Genomic DNA, 18,764 nt, shown 5'->3' with positions numbered 1-18,764 from the left:
AAACTGTAGCAGGTCAGAGGACCGCAGTATGTGGTCCTCCATAGGTGAACCAGGACGGACCAGGCCACATGCGTCCCACCTCAGAATGTGCTTTAGACGCGTTTGGGTGCATTCAATCCTGAACCTAACGTTGTCCACTTGTGATCCCTCAGGACAGATATTAATATCAGGTATGAACATGGTGTGTGACGATAACCATAAATAAATGGTAGCAGCTGTTACCTTGGTTGAGACCTCTGCCACCAAGTTCTTCTGGTTGGGGTCCGATATCTCAACGGGCTGTCCGTCAAATTCAATCTTCCCCAGAACCGTGCCCTGAAACCACGAGCACATTAACAACAGTGAGCGATCCAGGCTGTCCATTTACTAAATGATGCACCAGATCAGAACTGTGCATTTACTGCACCTTGTCTCTGATAACTTTGGTCAACATTCTGGTGTCGATCCCAAACAGTGCAGGAACCTTCAGGGAGGGAAAGTAAGAAATTGTTAGCTTGTCAAAAAGCAGAGTCTTCTTCACTGCTCTAACATGACCCCTGAGGAGGTGGTAATTTGAATCCTAACCTTTTCATCTTGGAGCCACTGACCCAGGGACTTGACAGAGTTCCAGTGGCTGTACTCGTGGCTGTAGTCTTGAACCAGGAGACCGGATACCTGGAGGCACAAATATTAGCCCGGGAAATAAATGAAAGGTCAAAACTAAAACTCTTCCAACTAAACTGCACCTGCTCCAAATGTCTGTGCTGGTGTCAAGAGCTGCCATAAAATACAAAAATGTGTTTCAGGGTGCCAGCACATCCTGAGCATGAGGAAGTACACTCAGAGAGTACACTCTGCTGCTTGTGTTTAATTGTATCTTTATATGTAAAAGACAACAAACAAGAATTCATCAGCTAATCTGCCAATTTCATTAATCAATTAATGTAGCAATCTTAATTAGTTCAGGCCTGATTGATTTTGTGACACCCATTATTATTGTGGTAGCAGCAAGAACAATGTAGTAGCATGAACAAATACTTCTAGAGCAGACGACTTTATCAGGGTTTCAAGAAGTACATTCAGGAATGAAATAATGAAATTTAAAACCGATGTCAGGTATGACAGATGTGAAGGAATATCAGAGTCCCCGTAATGGAGGATAAGTTGTAGTTACCGAGTGGAGAAGGATCCTCGAAACAAACTACAGACATATGGCATCTCCAAAGCCCATCTCCAATACAAAAATGATCCTCCGAAGAAAACAATCCAACAATGGCCAGGTCTTGTTTCGTAGATGCACTTTAGATGAATGAGCTAAATGCATCACCCCGCACTTCCTGTAGCTGCTCCACAATAAAAGAAACCACGTGTTTTACCTGTTGAAAGCTTTCAATGTGAAGTGCAGTGATCGGTTTGCACAGTGAAAAGAGAGTGAACAGTGAGGATGATGTCAAAGAGATAAAACTGCACTGAATCACATGCAGAAATTGTTCGTGTAAATCCCTCATTACGCATGGGCAGGCAATCTGAATCCAACTCAGGACCCCGGCACTACCAATGAAAACTACTTTATAGAGTACCAACAACTGAGTGAAAATACTTTGATCATATAAAATCAAAATGGAGTTTAATTTCATGAATATTGTGAAGATTTTAACTTTAATAGGTCAATTTGTTGCCATTAAAAATGGAAAATAGCAGATTATTGTAGGATGTTTTGCCAAATCAACAGTCAAAAAACAAAAATTCCTCTATTTTGTTTGCTATTATAAAAGTTTGGAAAAGTAGGAAATAGTTCATTTTGAAAAGTGGACTTGTTAAATGACTTAATTCTTAAAAATCTACGTCCATCTTTCTGTTGATCGATTCATCAAAAAAATCACCAAGACCAATATTCTTTGTCGATAACTCGAGTCGGGGAAGTGACAAGGACAGAACTAAATCGAAAACACATTTGTGTAACAGCATAATTTTTATACATTTATATGAAATGAAATGCAGGCCCTGAAACCTTGGGACCACAGCAGTGTTTCTAACCTGGATGCGTTCTGACTCTGCATTCTTCCTCAGGCCCAGCTCGTCCAGCTCCTGGGTGTTGGGTACGCCATAGTTCCCGACTATTGGGTACGTCAGGGTCAGGATCTGACCTCTGTAGCTGGGGTCAGTCAGGGCCTCGGGATACCTACAGCAGTGGAACGGCAGGAAAAATATAAAAATATGGCCTTGTGAAAAACTTAACTAAATAAATGTACACACAAGGTTGTCGAGCTCAAAAAAAGTCGTTGTGGCAGTGAAAGGTTACGAGGGTCTTTATATTTACATTTTATTTTCTGTTTTCATAGCATCTGACCCACACTTGTTCAAATGCACTTTGTATTTTGATTCATGTCAGCACGTCTCCTCCTTACCCCACCAGGCCAGTATTGAAGACGAGTTCCCCTGCGGACGACACATGGTGCCCAAAGGAGAAGCCTTTCATCCGGGTTCCATCCTCCAAGACCAGGTGGGCTGTCTGGGCCTGCACGGGAGTCAAACAGAAAGAGTGCAGGCAGATGTTAGAGCAAAAATCTCACCCAGGAGTGATGCACTGGAGAGAGCAGAGGCAACACTTAAAATGGTGAGCAGCGAGAGCACTGAGCCTCTGGGACTTCATGCTGAAGCTGCAGGTCACTGTGGATTGTGCTGTGAATGCTGAGACACACAAATCTGTTCTTCTGTTCAGTGTGTGTTAGTGTGTGTGTTGTGTGTGCGTGCAGGGAATATGTGAATATAAAGGTTGCGGTGACCCACAATGACCTCCAGCTGCTGAACATCACATTACCAGGGACCAATAGTCAAACCAGAGTCAGCTCCTCAAATCATAGGAAAATAAAATGTTCACTTACTAACACATGATGTGTTGTTGGTGTATATGATGCATTAATACTTTGTCTGTTTGTTAGCAGGGTTACGCAAAAACTACCAGACGGATTAACACCAAACTTGATGGAAAGATGTGATATGGGTCAAATTTTTACATATTTTACTCAACAGTTTGTTTACATTTATTTAAAATTATAACCAACACTTAAGCATCAACCATGACACTCATTTAAACTTACTTTATAAACTTTAAACTTAAAAGTTAGTGGACTTATCTGGAAAAGTGTTCTGTAAAGGCATATTGCAATCAGGGTGTATTTCCACACATGATGCACACAGGTTCTGTATCTGTGTGCTTCTCATCATTTGAGCAGTACTTTGAAACTTTCCAAACTGCATTATAAAAACTGCTGATTTACTGCGGTTTAACTAAATTACACATTAACCAAATGCAGATGGCTTCCTGGGTTTTTTTGTATTTTAATTAAAGATAGTCGTGTTTTAATTCGGCTTGGTATCAATCCACCAGAGTGACCATGTTTCAGCACAGTTCCATCTTTTTCAACTGGCTCATGCTGCCCTGCCACGATGCTGTTTCTGATGCAAGAGCGCTTTATCCATAAATGGTCAACTACAGCTAAAGTTCAAAATATGCTAAAACAATAACTTCTTATTCTATTGGGTGTGAGCCGAATCAATAAGCAACCTTTGTTGTATATGCACATGGCGGTAATACGGTTTTGTGTGTTTGCACTTTTGTATATAAGCAAGATATCTTAGACTTTACATATTTCTCTATGGAGTTCGGCGCACAGTTCACAGGCATTAGCAGAGTTCAGCGGCGTTAGCGCTGAGCTGGCAGAAAGTTTTGGAAAACTTAAAATTCAGCCATTTTGCCACCGACAACAACACGTCTCCGCTCACGCGCACTTTCTCTTACCTTGACACTATAAAGTTTCGCAGCTTGGAGCCTCAGGCAGGGCGACGTGCTTCCCAGGTTTCTGCCGAACACACACACATGTCTGAGGGGTTTCACTGCGCTGTAGGCCCGAAGGATCCTGGTCATATTAACACTGCTGCGGGTCAGAGCGGCGGCTAAGGGACAAGGTGCTGAGTGAAGGGCCGCGGGGGGGTTTGGGGCTGAAACTGATGAATGGATGAGGAGCTGGTGCCCCCCCTCGTGTCCTCACAACACATTCACACTCAGCGCTTTAACTCGTGACTTCTGATTGGCTGCCCGCTCGTTGCTTTTCTCATTGCACCACGCGCACAGCGTTCGGATTGGTCCCCGGGAACACGCCCATTTCTTTCTTTTTTGACATGTGAGAACTGATGAAACTGAGATTCACGTCTGTTGAAAGAGATTCCAGGTGTCGACGATGGAAAATATTTTACTGCTTGAAATATTTTGTCCTGAAGCAAAAATGTTGAAGCTGTCAACTTATAACTAAATTGAGTTATTACTCTCATAGTAGCAGGTTATTTATAGGCCTGGCAGTTAGTTTTTAATGGATTTGGTGTTAGGGTTAGGGTTAGAATTAAGTTTAGGTTGTGATCGTTAGGGATAGTATGAGGGGCTAGGGAATTCATTATGTCAATTAGTGTCCTCACAACTATAGAGAGACGAGTGTGTTTGAGAGAGAGAGGGGGCTAATTGAGGGTTAGTTAGGTTAGTGTTACCATTGTTTTGGTGACCCAATACCACCTCCAGCTGCTGGCCATGACATGACCTGTAAGCAATAAGCCGCATTAAATAGCCTTCAAATATCATACAGCCTCTTTATAAAGAAAAATACCATTATTTATTACCTTTATTTAAACAATTTGTATTCCTTTTTTTCCATTTTCTTCTACTTGATGCTGTAAAAGAAAAAAGTCTGTAAAAGAGGAACTATTGATTCCAAAGTCTTTATTTTAGAGCATTGAAAATAAACTGTACTTTGACTTGCACCTGCTAACAGAAACCTGCTTTACTTTCTGTGCAGCAAACTCTTTTACAGCCTTTTCTTTCCTCGTCAAGCTGACCATGGGCAGGCTCCATGGTGGAGGGGATTAGAGCGGTCCGTGTATTTGCTGATCACTGCAAGACCGGCGCTGTGTTGAGAAGGCTGCCTGACTGCCACTCTGCTGGGTTCAGCAGTCTGGACAAAGTGGGTGTGAGTAATGGGACCTGTGCAGATCTGGAAATGCCTCCACACTCTAGAAGTCACAGCCTGGAACAATCGACTGTGTAACTGTGGAAAAAAAGCTATAATGTTACGTGCAAATCGTGAAGAGGTAGAGTGTCACTGAAGTAGCTCCATCTAAACCCATTCATGCTCGTGCATATAATATGTATGTAATGGGAAATATAAATATGTTATAGCCTGACCAATCTGTGTCTTTTGTCCTAATTTTCATTGATTCAAATCTTTATTTATTTATTAGACTGAACTCCAGCCCCCCACAGCCCACACCTCATGTTCCTCTTGTCCAAAATTTAACACGGACTCCCTCTCTTGACGTGTGGAGCTCTGCTGACATCCAGTGGAGACTTCCTGCTCTAAAGACTGAAGAGGTATTCCAGTTATTAACAGTGTTGTAGTGGCACATGTGATGTGGAGGAGACACTGCAGCTCTCACTCTTTATATATATATATATATATATATACAGTATATGAGATATATTTACATGTGAGAAGCCTGGTATCATTTAGCTGGCAGCATGAAGTAGAAGCTGTCACAGCTTTACAGGTGATGTGACAACCACAAGTCTTCAGTGATGCAAATGTGTATTTATGTCATGTGGGAGGTGATGCATTCAAGTACAAGGTCTCATTATAATTAGTTCTCTGCTTGGATCGTGGATCATGATGGTGGATCTTCAATCATGGATCATAATTATAGATCGTGGTGGCAGCTGCTGGACTACGATTACAACCAGATTCCTAAGATATACAATAAATCTCACATATTGATTATACTTCTATTATTACAATTGTCATCACTGCTCCTTCATCTCTTTTGGATCAATACTTTAAACATGGATACACCTCTCCATTATGTTGTTTCTCATGAATGGTGTAAATGTTGTTGACATTCTCTGTTACACACGGCATCATTTGCACTTCTGTCCGTCCTGGGAGAGGGATCCTTCACTTGCGGCTCTCTCTCCATGGTTTCTACATTTTTTGGAAGTTTGTCCTCTTGCTGAGGGTTAAGGACGGAGGATGTCGCACCTTGTTCAGCCCAATTAGGAAAATTGTGACTTGTGAATATTGGCTCTATGAATAAAATATGATTGATTGATTGATTCTTTACAAGTGAAAGTACTGATACCGATACCTTAGTTGGCCTATGCCCCTCAAAATTAAGCATGACATATACAAGTGACTATGAGATTTGCACCAGAGCAGAGTCTATCAGAGAGAGGATGCAGTCAGACACTCTGGAGGTTAAAATGACAAACAGGCCATGAACGCATCCCAAGTGAGAGTGAATATGTAATAATCATCATTAAGCCGCTGTGCTTAGCCGCTCATTGTTCTGCTTATTACAACTTATTTAGGTTTAACTTAGGTAACTGTGGATTGATTAAATATGTGTCCATCACCACCTCTTAATTTGGGCTTTGGAAACTGTTGAAACTCAGCCCAGACTGATGCTTCTACCTGATGCCTCAATTCCATGTGCACTCATCAATCATGCCAGCTGAGGATGTCTGTGAGAACAGCCATCACACAGAGGATTTATAATCCTGTTCAATGCCTGCGTGAAATATCACACAAAATGTTAATATTTAGAGAGAGTGAAAACTGAAAGCCATAAAACCCTTTACTGGGAAAATGAGTTTGTTAAAACTTCACCACCAGACAAATATCCTTCGATAAAATAAAGCAGAATCAATAAACGCAATATTTTCCTTGTAGCACGGTCCCTATCGTCTCAAAACCCCCCAAATCAAAAGTTACATACCTGAAGTGTTTTTCTATAAAATGTATAAGTAAAGCAGATTTATGGTGAAATGAAATGCACATACTCACACTTTTGTCTCTTGGATGCATGTTAAGCAAACAAAGCTATATGAATATTGGAAAGACACCCCCTTATGCACTATTTCAGACAATCTACCTACTGTATATTAAAATAAAGCATATATTAGTAGTTGATTAAACTTGAATTGTAAAAAAAAAAAAATATCAAAATAACAATAACAATGTTTTCCTGTACTCTATTGACTTAAATATAAATATGGCCTCAAAACGCAGCCCCGGCTCTTTGCTGACAATAATGACAGAATCACCCACAGTGGAAAATTGTTGGGCGATGAACTGGGAGAACACGAGACGACGTGGCCCTTTATTACTGGGAGGGCCGCGGTGAGCTGCCTTCTAAATTCCTCCACTGATTGGCTCAGCCTGCGGCCTAATGAGCTCCAGTGTCTGTCCTCGGCGGAGGGACCCCACATTGTTTGCAGTTTCAAGTGTACATTTCAGATGGTGACCAAGCTTAAGGGAGGACGTAAATAGGCGGGGGGGGGGCAGCTCTCCCTCGCCGCTCTCTTTGCCAGGTTTCCGAGCGCAGCCCTGGACCCAAGATGACAGAAATAATAGATTCAAGGATCCACGATGGCGGCTCGGACTGGTCTGACAGTTTGAAGATATTGAAATTAAACAGGATATGGATGTTCATATATATTATTCTAAGGCAAGGCAGGTTTATTTGTACGGCAGCTTTCAGCAGCTGAGTAGTTCACAGTTTACATAAGACATAAACAATTACACGGGCAGTTACAATCTATAGTAAGACATGAGTGAAAAGTGCAGGTTGTTAGATTGAAAAGATGGAAACAAATGCATTTTAAGCCTTAATTTGAAATAAATGAGAGTTGGAGCAGACCTCGTGTTTTCTGGGGGAAAACCTGCACTTTGCAAGACTGTGAAGGTTTGACTCTGAGAAGAGATGATTTTAGAGGCTTGGACGGAGGAAATGATCCATGTGATTCAGTTCATTGTATTGACCATAAGTCGTATTTTATAGTAAAACAGTTTTATCGCTGCTTATCCTAACTTTTTCTATTCTGTTACACTTTGCCTGGATTGAACCGTAAACTCTACCAATTCATAACTATGATGTGTTGACAAACATATTCAAATCCTATGTAAGTGCAATATCCATTTTGAGCCATAACGAAAAGGCCCTCTTCTATTGGTTTGTGTCCTTTGTTCGATTTTAAACTTTTTTATAAATTTGCACGGTTTTTCAGAACCCCCCCCCCCCCGTACAATGACAGTAAAGGCTTTCTATTCTATTCTTTCCTATTCTATTCATTTTGCACTTGCAGCAGAAGTGACAGTGTAGGTTATTGTGACTGATTGTTATTGTCTAGTCCACTACTTGTCCACTTCTACTTGTAAATAATAAATAACTTCATGTTATTAAACAGACTCTAAGTTAAAATGTTTTAAATGATTTCAAATGTAATTTATTGTCATTCCATTCAGTCAACTTTTGCATTATTGAATTTGTCTCTGTGAGAGTATATATAGTCATCACAGGGGTTCACTCAGGTGGTTCAGTAAATGTGGAGCTGCTATTATCACCATCTTTAGAACCATACTTTGCGCCCATGTCACAGTGTCTGCTGTCAACATCGAAGAACGCCCTCGCCCATCGTCACCATTTCTGTTTTGGGGCGATGACAGGGTGATTGTCCGTGACTCCCGCCGCAAGTTCACGACTTCCACAGCGTCAAAGGAAGATCAAGTCATCAGCTGGAGAAAAAAACAGACAGAGGCCGTCCCTATCAGATTCCCTTCCTCTCCAGTGATGTTAGTGTCTCCAGTGAAAAGAAAAATAGAAAAGGGGGGCAGCGAGTGTCTTTGTTTAGCCTGCCCCCTTCTAATCCCTGTGTGTCCAGAGAAGGGCTTTAGAGGAAGAGCTAGAGGGGGGGGGGGAGGCACACAGGCCACAGAGGCTGCATCAGCCCCCTTAAGGAGCCATGGCCCCTGCTCTTAGAAATCCCAAGAAACTTCACACCTCTCTGTGGGGACTAAAAATAGGCTCCATCTGTCCCCCCAGGCTCAGTTACAGCCTCATTCCTTTTGGCATGGTTGGAGGGCAGGGGAAGGAAGCTCTCCGGGTTTGAACAAAAAGGGAGGCGGTTGGTTTGTGGGGAGTCAAAGTCCAAAATCGACTCTCTAGTCATTGCAGAAGGCCGACTGGGTGACCTCTGCTGCGTGTTTTGCGGCAAAGGAAGTTCCTTCAGTGCGGCGTAACCCCTCGTGACGCTCCAACTTCCCACTTGGGCAGAATACCAGCGACTGTTTTTGGAACCTTACACCACACTGTACTCATCACATGATTTTGTATTTTACCCCCCACTCTCTCAACAGCTCAGGTTCCTCACATTTCATTAATCACGCCTCTGTCACTTCTCCTTCACAGAATCTTAATTACACGGCTCACGGTTTCAAGGGGGTCTATGGCTTAGTCCCGGGCCTCCTGGAAACAAGGCTGAAATCTCCCCTCCGGGGTCACGTCAGGATAGTTTGATAGAAAATACAGCAGAGCGGACGGCAAACCTGAGAGACGCCAAGCAACATGCAGGCTGTGAGAGCTTCAGATCACACCATCATTCCTGGGAGGAGACAGTTATAGCGCCTGTCCTGAAGCAAACCTGGAGGTAATAAATAATAAAATAAATGCCTCCCCCTACACACACACACACACACACACACACACACACACACACACACACACCCATGCCAAGGACAAAGCAAGAGAGCGAAGTGGTGATGTAGAGACAGATCCAAGTATACTAGGCCGCAAAAGAATAAACCCCCATGAACCCCTCCTCCCCGGTCGTTCTATTCATCAGACTGAAGTGATAGACTCCAAAAATAACTTCTTTGTCTCAGCTGATGAAAATGAGTTGACTGAGGCCTCCTGCTTATTTCCATCAACATATTTTTAATGCCGAGATCTCGCCTCGTGATCAACTGCAGTGATATTGCAGCCAGGAGAGATCGCTGCAGAGTGCTCATGCAAATTAATTCAATAAAATGAAAAAAGTTGGTTGAATAAAACTGTTTTTTTAAATGCACACCATTTGCTCTGTTGTATCCCACTGATGTTTGATGGTGCCCCCAATGGACGCCCACATTCTTGTTGAATAAATTACTTTTAATTCCACATTCTTGTTGAATAAATTACTTTTAATTCCTACCATAATCTGTTGTGAACTTTTTGCACTTATTCATTTTGTCGTCTCACGATCTCTATGACAAACGATCGATGAATCAGAAGGGAGGTGAAGGGTCAGACCTGAAAAGCACAGGTCGGCCAACTGGTGGAGCAGACTGCTGAGGAAGGATCACAGGTCAAGGAAAAAATGCTCTGACAGCTGTCAGTCACAGTCTAACTAGGATATTTTTACATTGGTATTGTTTGAGCTTTGCAGAACTTATGCAAAGTGGCTACAACTTTTTTTTCTTGTCATCTTCACAATGTGACTCGTGGGGTGTTGATGTTGTTTTGTCGGTCAGTCGGTCAGTCGGTTAGTTTGATTGAAAGTATCTCAAAAGGTATTGGATGAATGGACAGCCATGAAACTGGGTACAGACATTCAGTGGCAGCAGAGGTCAACATGCAGTTGAAATTAATCTTCAGGTGGAGTGGTTCCCTTTATATCCCTGATGCCCCCTCCCCTCTTTCAAAGATATATGACTTAGCATCTCCTTTCCCAAAGGAGCTGGACCCTGACAGTGACTACGTTCAGGGTCAGTTTAGTCAGAAGAAGACAAGCGCTTATTTCACTAATGTGATACTTAGAATGACTCAATACCAAGAGGCTACATCTCATCCATCCAGTCAAGTTCTGCCATGAGGATAAACCCCTTGAGATGAACCATTTTGTTTTCGAGGGGGGTCCTCTTTATTATCTATCCCTATCTTTGAGGGTCGCGGGGAGCTGGAGACAATCCCAGCTGACATTGGGTGAACGGGTACATCCTGGACAGGTCGCCAGCATGGCACAGGGCCAACATACAGTTACAAACAACCTTTCACACTCACACTCACAGCTAGGGAAGAGAGTCTCAAATCAACCTAACCCAGACCTGCAGGTGTTTGGACTGTGGGAGGAAGGAGAAGACCCAGAGAAAACCCTCACCAGCACAGGAAGAACACGTAAACCAGGAGGCTACGCTTAATTTAAAAACCTGTCTGCAGTTAAAAGGATGTTGGGTTTTTTTGTTATTTGACAGGAAACTGATTGCAGAGGTTCAGTGGGTTTATACAGCTCACAGTTATAACTGGCACCAGATGGAAAAAACTAAATTTGACTCCCTGAAATGGTTGTTAACAGAATGCATACATGTCTGTGATGGAGTTCATGTGCAACTCACGTGCTTTATATGATTCACACAACAATACCTGATACTATTCATTGTCAGATAAACCTCCAACCGTTTTTCCTCTACTCACACTGACCGGCCATCACATCTTAATAAAGCCCAGCTCCGCCATGTTGGTGAATCCATTAAGACTCTATAATGGAACTCAGACTGGACCGCAGCCCAGGTGCAAGGACCGGGGCAGAGTTTCTATCTGGCGAGGGAGTGAGGGGAAGTGAGACTCGGAGAAGGTGCCACGGGGTGCCGCGGTTGAGCCCAGATGACAGCTGATGGACAGAGGCTTTCTCTGGCATGCCCTCGCTGGAGATGGGGTCAGTGAAAGCAAGTGGATGTAGGGGGAAGGGAAGGGCCTGCAGAGTGGAGGAGTTAATCACCGGGCCCTGTGGTGGTGGTGGTGGTGGCGTCGGGATAGTGCTCCACCGCTGGCACAGGGAGACAGATATAGACAAGAATTAAGAAGACAGAATTTCCCCCCTTAGCCTTGACTGGGTTACTGGCATCAGCAGCTGAGAGCGCCACTAGACGACCCGGGCGCTGTACTTAAACGCCACATCCTCCCCTGGGGGGCAGCTGGACTGCTCACCAACATGGAGACTGAGCACAGGTGCTGCTCTACCTAACACACATTGTCTGACTGGAAATAAACAAGGGTTCATAATTAGAACTTAAAGACACCTCCATGTCCAAAGGTCTGCTCCTTTGACTCCTTTGGGTCAAAGTTTGGTTTCATCACTTCACTGACGCCTTGATGAAGCTCAAAGTGAATAAAGTTTTCTTCTAAACATGCAACATTCTTATGGCAGCACTGTTACATAAAGTGCAGATATCCAACATATAACATATAATATATAAATGTTATCTATATAGCATGTTTATAGAGGCTTTATGAGGTAAAAATGAAAATTTGAAAGCAAACAATAGGAAACAGGTAATATTAACTTGAGTACCACACAGCATTGGAGCATGACTACAAAAATAGAAAATGTACCAAGGAGAAAAGAGTAAAAACAACATAAAATCTAATTGAAATAAAATTAATTGAAAATAAAAATAAATTGTAATAGTTAGTAAGATCAGAACAGAAAATGCCTCTTTAAGAGAGATTTAAAACAGAATAAGGAGGTTCGCTGTTTTGTGCATCATTTTATACACAATCGTATACAGATTTCCCCAAATTCAGCCTGATGAGGAGGATAAGTGAGTGTCTGTGAAGGCTGGGATTAATTGTACAGATACAGTGCCATGCTTGTGGTAAAATAAAATGCGTCCGATATCATGATAATGACGATCTGACATAATCTCCGCCTGTTAGAGACTATGATAAACACTGTTAATGTGAGAGTTGACCCCTGTATATGTTGGATTAAAGGATAAAAGTACATAAAAGCATCAAACTAGGTGAGTTAAGGTTCAGATACCATCCAAAACATCTCAGATACCAGAAAACATATCTATCTCAGATCTACACTGGTATTTGGTGCTCAAGGCATATCACTGCTAATGGCCTTTTCTTTTTTAGGAAACACCCTTCGTCATTTCTAGTATCTTGTTTCCAACCTTTCACTGGAACAGTAATTTCTATCTGACAGACGCTGCTGTCTACGAGAGTAAATCCGATGTTACGTAACCGCAATCAAGTTTAGAATAAAATACATTAGACTTAATAATAACCATTCGAAAACAAAACAAATAAAAGGGTCAAATTAAACTAGTGGCAATAAGCAACAGTTTTATAAAACACCAGTTTATTCAAGTGGGTTTTAAACACTGGTACAGACTTGACCTGACGTGGGGTTTGAAGGTTGGGGGGGGGGGTCTCTTGTTTTGGGCCTGGACCATGGGACATTTCAGAGCAGCTGCTGTTATCAGGCTTTAATTTTCCTATTCCTTCCCCAAATAGACGAGAAACGAATCCTGTGCATCGCGCGTAACTGTGCGCAACTCCGTGCGTAAAAAGTGGAGCAGCTTGACTTGAGACCCAGATGGCCCCGGGGTCAAATAACATTTCAGACCGTTCCCGATGATTTCGTTGTTGATTATGGATCAACGGCCTGAATTAACACCTTCTGGCCCGCAGCCCAATATTCCATGTTTGGAGAGGACCCCCCCACCCACACACACACACCCCCCTCACGTCAACTATCCAATCCTTACACGGGGAAGGCGTTGACGGGGGTCAAGAGGAAAAATAGCCTCATATATATACGCCCAGACGGTGATTTCTTGCTCCGAGTCGCCTCCACTTTGTGCTGTACACTCCTTGTCTTGTCACACTAACCCCGGGAATTGTCCTACATCTGACTATCCGCTGAAATGGCACCAAAGAAGGATCCTAAGGCTGCCGTCAAGAAGGCCGAGCCCGCAGCAGCTCCAGCCCCGGTAGCTGCACCGGAGCCCGCACCTCCCGCAGCAGCTCCCGCTGTCGACCTGTCCGCCGTCAAGGTAGAAAGCATGAGGTGGTCTGCGGTGGGGAGGGATGGAGATGGGAGGATGGCTGCTCGGGAAGAGCGGGGATTCGACTTTTAGCACAGAGGTGCATGACAGAAGCAGAGCTACTGCAAAATGGAAAGGGGATGATGATGATGGAGACCTGGAAAAAACTGTTTTCTATTTAATGCATTTAAAGGAAGGATAATGAGAATATTCAGAGCTGCTGTGGCTGCTTTGATTATAGGAGTTAAATGGAAGAGAGGACAGATACATCTATAGAATGCATGTATCATATCCAAGATCAAAGATAGTGATGGAAGAGAAGGTCAACTTCTTGTTTAATTAAAGGTCTTTGTGTTTAATGCACATCTATCTTCACTTTGACTTAACTGGCAAAGTCCATCACACTGGCACCTGTGTGGACATTCACTTTATGGCCAGTGAGTGGGAGCAGCTGCAGACTTTAAAGGACCACCCTCAGGGTTGTGCAGTGGTCTGAGGTGAAGGACTAGAACCATGGATAGCTCACCATGGTCCATCAGACCACGCCCCCCCCCGGTTCTCCTGATTGGAGCAGAGCGGTGACGCACTGCGTGATGATGCTGCCCTGCTGACACCAAATGTGGACATGTTAATGTAGCTAAAGATGGACCTCTCGTGACTCCAGAGCCAGAATGTCAACTTAATATTGGCAAAGAGAAAAAATGTAATCCTAGTCCTGTTTGTGTGGTCCAGATTAAGAGGAGGAAAAAAATTGCCTGTTTGTACTGATGGTTTTTAGTAATAAGACAATGAATGGTTGTGTTATTGGTTATTCATGGAGTGTCAAAACTCCTGCATATGTATGTTCATACACTAACATGGCTGCTTTTTTATTGGCTTGTAGGTGGAATTCAGCGCAGACCAGATTGATGGTAAGAACACTTCATTTTTACTTTCGCATCTACATCATCTCATCTTTTTCTTGAGTATCTCATTCGCCCAAAGTGTTGGTAAATCAGAAAACTCATCCATATAATTCATATTATGAAGAAGTCAGATAGTAAACCAATCTCTCTTCGAGATTAACATAAGGTCAAAGCCAGCCTGCAACAGACATCTTAAATTTGTCTGTTCATGGTAGACAAATGTGTTTGGACATGGCTCGGAAAATCTGTAAATGGATGAATTTAGGAAAGAATCCATGCAAACATCAAGAAAACGTAGAGAGAAAAGTCAAAATAACATCAAAAACATTTTGGGGGTTTTTTTTCATAGTATTTTGGGGGGATAATTGCATTGCTGCAGGCTTTTGATTTTAAAGAAGCAGCAGTTGTACTGCAGCAGCTAAATCAAAAACCTGCATTAACTTGTTTCATCTTCAAAAGAAACCCCATTAAATCTCATATTAAACATAGACTGGAGGCCACAGGGCCACATTCATGAGTTAACTGGGGTCAGTGCGTCACAAACTCAATTCAATCAATCCCTGTGTCCTAATATCAACTCGCAGGTTGTTATTGGCAGCTCTCCGGTGACATGAGACTCTCTGCCACTGGATCTGTGATATCAGAGCATTTGCCAAGAGGCAACATTCTTCTTCTCACAGCAGCCAAAAATATTCAGCAGCTAATTAGCGGGATCACAGAAGGATAAAGTTTAGAAGAACCGTGGTACGACTGTTTGGTTTTTTACGATAAACGTGATGTCGATGCTTTCTAACCTGGATCGCACCTGCATCGCACCAGACCTGTTGTGTGTGGTCGCTGCAGGTTACACTGCAGTCAGCACTAACTCAGCTCACCCACAGAGGGCCCTGCCTGTAAAAGGAAGGGGCTCATATTCTCAGCTATGTTTGTCAATTCCAAGGTGGTCTTTTAAAAGAGCCCGTAGCCCAGCTGAGAGAGAGAGGGAGAGAGAGAAGAGAGAGAGATAGAAATAGTCTGAAGGTTGAAGCAGCTTGGCATGAGTCAGTCATGAGTCAGTCTATTCAGTCCTTAATACCAAAGCCTAGAGAAATGTCTTGCCCTTGTTTGTAGAGGAGCCGCCTCCACCTGCAGGTCGACAACACAAATTCAAACTACTGATTTAAAACATTTAAGACAACAGTTTGTCTTATTAGAATAAAAATAATATTGTTCTCTCAATATACAAATACCACCTTTTGTCCACTTTAAATACAAATTTATGCAAAATGCAGGACGTTGACAGGAGATTTGTATCTACTGACCTCCACAGATTATTAGGCGGTACTGCAAAATATTTTGAATGAACTTATTTAATGATATTCTAATAGGACTCTGCAAGAATATAACAGAAATGACCAAATATAGTTTCAGATGCAGACATAAACATCCTGTTCGTTCCATTGTTGTACTTTAGCTCTATGCTAACTCTAGCATGGTAGCTCACTATAATAAATAAGCAAATCACCAGTATATTTAATTTATAACAATTCTAGTATATTAGACATTTTTATTTAAAACAGTGAGCAAATATAATATCATACTGTATTCATTTAAGGCTTCACAAAGTTAAGTTTAGTCCCTGTAAACTTTAACATGTCTGATGCACACCAACAACATTGATCCACTGAGATGTTAACGTCCTCTCTCCCCCCGCAGACTACAGGGAGGCCTTCGGTCTGTTCGACAGGGTGGGTGACAGCAAGGTGGCTTACAACCAGATCGCCGACATCATGCGTGCTCTGGGACAGAACCCCACCAACAAGGAGGTGAACAAACTGCTGGGAAACCCCTCCGCTGATGGTGAGAGGATTCTTTCAGTACATGATTGATTTAGTGAGGTGATGTTTGGGTGTTTGGTGCAATTTATTACATTTACACATTAATTTTTTTTATTCATCTTTTTCTAATCAATTGATTTTTCATCTGACTGAAATGCTTCCTACTGGACATGGAAGACACAGACCTACCTCTAGGCTTTGTCGTATTTCTGATGATTTTTGTATTTTCTTTCAACCCCATCTGCAGTGTACCAGTCATTAACAGCAGTGCTCACACTGTTATGTCTTTTTGGGTCTAGGTGGAGGATTAGAAGGAAGAAATGTTCAGTAACTGCTTTTGTGGCTGAAATTAATCACGTTCAGTCCCATGAGCCGCTTTTCTTTCAGCCTGTGCGATAAAACATGTGTTATTGAGTAAACACATGGAGTAGAACTGTCACTAAAAAGTCTCAGAGCTGAATCAGAATTTGTCTTCATTCAGAGCAACTATTAAGAGGTTGAAACCCCTGTTTGTGCTTCCAGTGGTTGACGCTGTAACCCTGCAGAGAGATACAGCTCTTTGCTCTTTGCACTGTGCGATGCAACATCACTGATGACTGTGGTCGTGTGTAAAAAATCAACACTTTTCCACATCCTACTGAAATAATTAGTATCTCAGTGCTTAGTCATGCAACAGAATTTAAAGCGTTCAGCCTGTAGAGGTCAGTGCAACATTACTTTTACTTCCTCTTGAAACTGAACGTTTAGGGTATGCAAATAAGGGAAGATACATAAATCTATAAATCTCTGTAGCCTTAAAGAAAAATGGCAACATTATTATTTTTGCAAATAAGAGATAGGATGCTGGAGCTGTAGTGGAGAGGTGGAAAAACATGTTGAAAGGATTTTGTCTGATTCAGTCATTTTTGTCTCCCATCACGCAGACATGGTCAACAAGAGAGTAGACTTCGAGGGTTTCCTGCCCATGCTCCAGACCATCATCAACAGCCCAAACAAGGCCGGATTCGAGGACTACGTTGAGGGTCTGCGCGTCTTTGACAAGGAGGGCAACGGCACAGTGATGGGTGCTGAGCTGCGTATTGTCCTGTCAACACTGGGTGAGTGAGCCTCCAGGAACCTGCTGTGTTACTCTCTGTACATGTGTGTGTGTGTGTCACTGTGCTGTTAACTGTGGTTGTCCTCTGTCTCCCCCTACAGGAGAGAAGATGACTGAGTCTGAGATCGATTCTCTCATGGTAGGACAGGAGGACGAGAACGGCTGTATCAACTACGAGGGTGAGTTACAAACTACAATATATGAGCACATGATAATATAAACGTTTTTATATTCTTCACTTTATTATTTTATATCTGAAATTACTAGTGTAGGTTAATATGACCCATATTCTGAATAAAAATTCCGGAACATTTGACCTGTGCTGCTTGATTTTGACCATATCTGATTCCCATGAGTCCCCATCTTGATAGTATTGAAAGTATAGAAAGTCTGGAGTGACCCTTTAAATAAATACTTAACCCAGAAAGTTTCCATTTAATGTAGATTTTGTGCATAAGTGAAAATACAGTAGTGATTTGTAAGGTTGTTTAAACCAGGCTGAAGATATTTTATGGTGTTCTAGACAATATCAAAGCAGTTTCACGTTATTTGTATAGTAGCTGTGCATCTGAACTTTTTTAGTTTTAGATTTTTTATTATTATTTACCGATTCTTCTCCTCACTCACTCATCTCCCTCCTGTCCTGTCTGTCTGTGTGCCGCCCTGGTCTCCGTCCACAGCCTTTGTCAAGCACATCATGTCCATTTAAGGACCCTGCCACTGCGGCGGGGACCATCGTACATGTGCAGACCCCATGGTGCCACGACATCCACTCACTGTTTCTGCCACAACCTGAGGAAGCAGGGGGAACAAAGGACTATGAGATGTCATTTCCTGAAACCTTTTGCTTTTGTTCCAAACATTTTTTTTTTCTCGTATGTCCAACTGGTGCTTTTTTTCCCCCCCTCTCATCCTCCTTCCTCTTGTGGGAACCGTTCCTACCAGATGTCCTTCACCATCTTCACCCAGGTCTCATTGGGGATTTTTTTTTTTTTTGGGGGGAATCGTCACTGGTTTTTACTCTATAGCTGGCGCTCGATCTGCCAGTCAAGTGACTGATTTGGCCCAGGACTGGCAACCATCAAAAATTAATCCACTCCTCCCCCAACCCTTCCCTAAGTCTTAACTTATTGTACCCTCTGCCATTTCACAATAAATTTTCACAAAGTCCCATTTCACCAACGAATTTCTGATTGATTTCTTCACAAGATCAAACACACTAGAAAACAAGGTTATTTTAGTGTTCTTGCAGATTTAAATTAGAATATTGATTATA

General features: G+C 42.4%; 2 protein-coding genes across 2 annotated transcripts in view; one reads left to right on the top strand and one right to left on the bottom strand.

Annotated features, from left to right (window-relative positions):
- Positions 1-4,037, bottom strand: part of cps1 (carbamoyl-phosphate synthase 1, mitochondrial) — a 45,641-nt gene extending 41,604 nt beyond the window's left edge. The window contains exons 1-6 of the mRNA XM_035173927.2: positions 3,782-4,037; positions 2,388-2,497; positions 2,017-2,161; positions 565-654; positions 407-463; positions 223-315 (exon numbers count right to left, since the gene is read on the bottom strand). Coding sequence (XP_035029818.2) covers positions 223-315; positions 407-463; positions 565-654; positions 2,017-2,161; positions 2,388-2,497; positions 3,782-3,907 — 621 coding nt within the window. The 5' untranslated portion in view covers positions 3,908-4,037. The remainder of the gene's footprint in view (positions 1-222; positions 316-406; positions 464-564; positions 655-2,016; positions 2,162-2,387; positions 2,498-3,781) is intronic.
- A 9,420-nt stretch (positions 4,038-13,457) lies between these two features.
- Positions 13,458-18,666, top strand: myl1 (myosin, light chain 1, alkali; skeletal, fast). Its single transcript, XM_035173725.2, has 6 exons — positions 13,458-13,679; positions 14,554-14,581; positions 16,271-16,414; positions 17,316-17,489; positions 17,590-17,667; positions 18,169-18,666. The coding sequence occupies exons 1-6, from the start codon at positions 13,551-13,553 to the stop codon at positions 18,195-18,197; spliced, it is 582 nt and encodes a 193-aa protein (XP_035029616.1). The 5' UTR covers positions 13,458-13,550; the 3' UTR covers positions 18,198-18,666.
- The last annotated feature ends 98 nt before the right edge of the window (positions 18,667-18,764 follow it).

Source organism: Hippoglossus stenolepis, chromosome 13 (assembly GCF_022539355.2).
Source record: "Hippoglossus stenolepis isolate QCI-W04-F060 chromosome 13, HSTE1.2, whole genome shotgun sequence".
NCBI lineage: Eukaryota > Metazoa > Chordata > Actinopteri > Pleuronectiformes > Pleuronectidae > Hippoglossus > Hippoglossus stenolepis.
This window is presented reverse-complemented; position numbering and strand designations above follow the sequence as displayed.

Excerpts from the sequence above, each read along its gene's own strand:
- myl1 (XM_035173725.2), top strand. The coding sequence starts at position 13,551 with ATGGCACCAAAGAAGGATCCTAAGGCTGCCGTCAAGAAGGCCGAGCCC. Across the intron at positions 13,680-14,553 it reads TCGACCTGTCCGCCGTCAAG|GTGGAATTCAGCGCAGACCA; the intron begins GTAGAAAGCATG and ends ATTGGCTTGTAG. Across the intron at positions 17,668-18,168 it reads CGGCTGTATCAACTACGAGG|CCTTTGTCAAGCACATCATG; the intron begins GTGAGTTACAAA and ends CTCCGTCCACAG.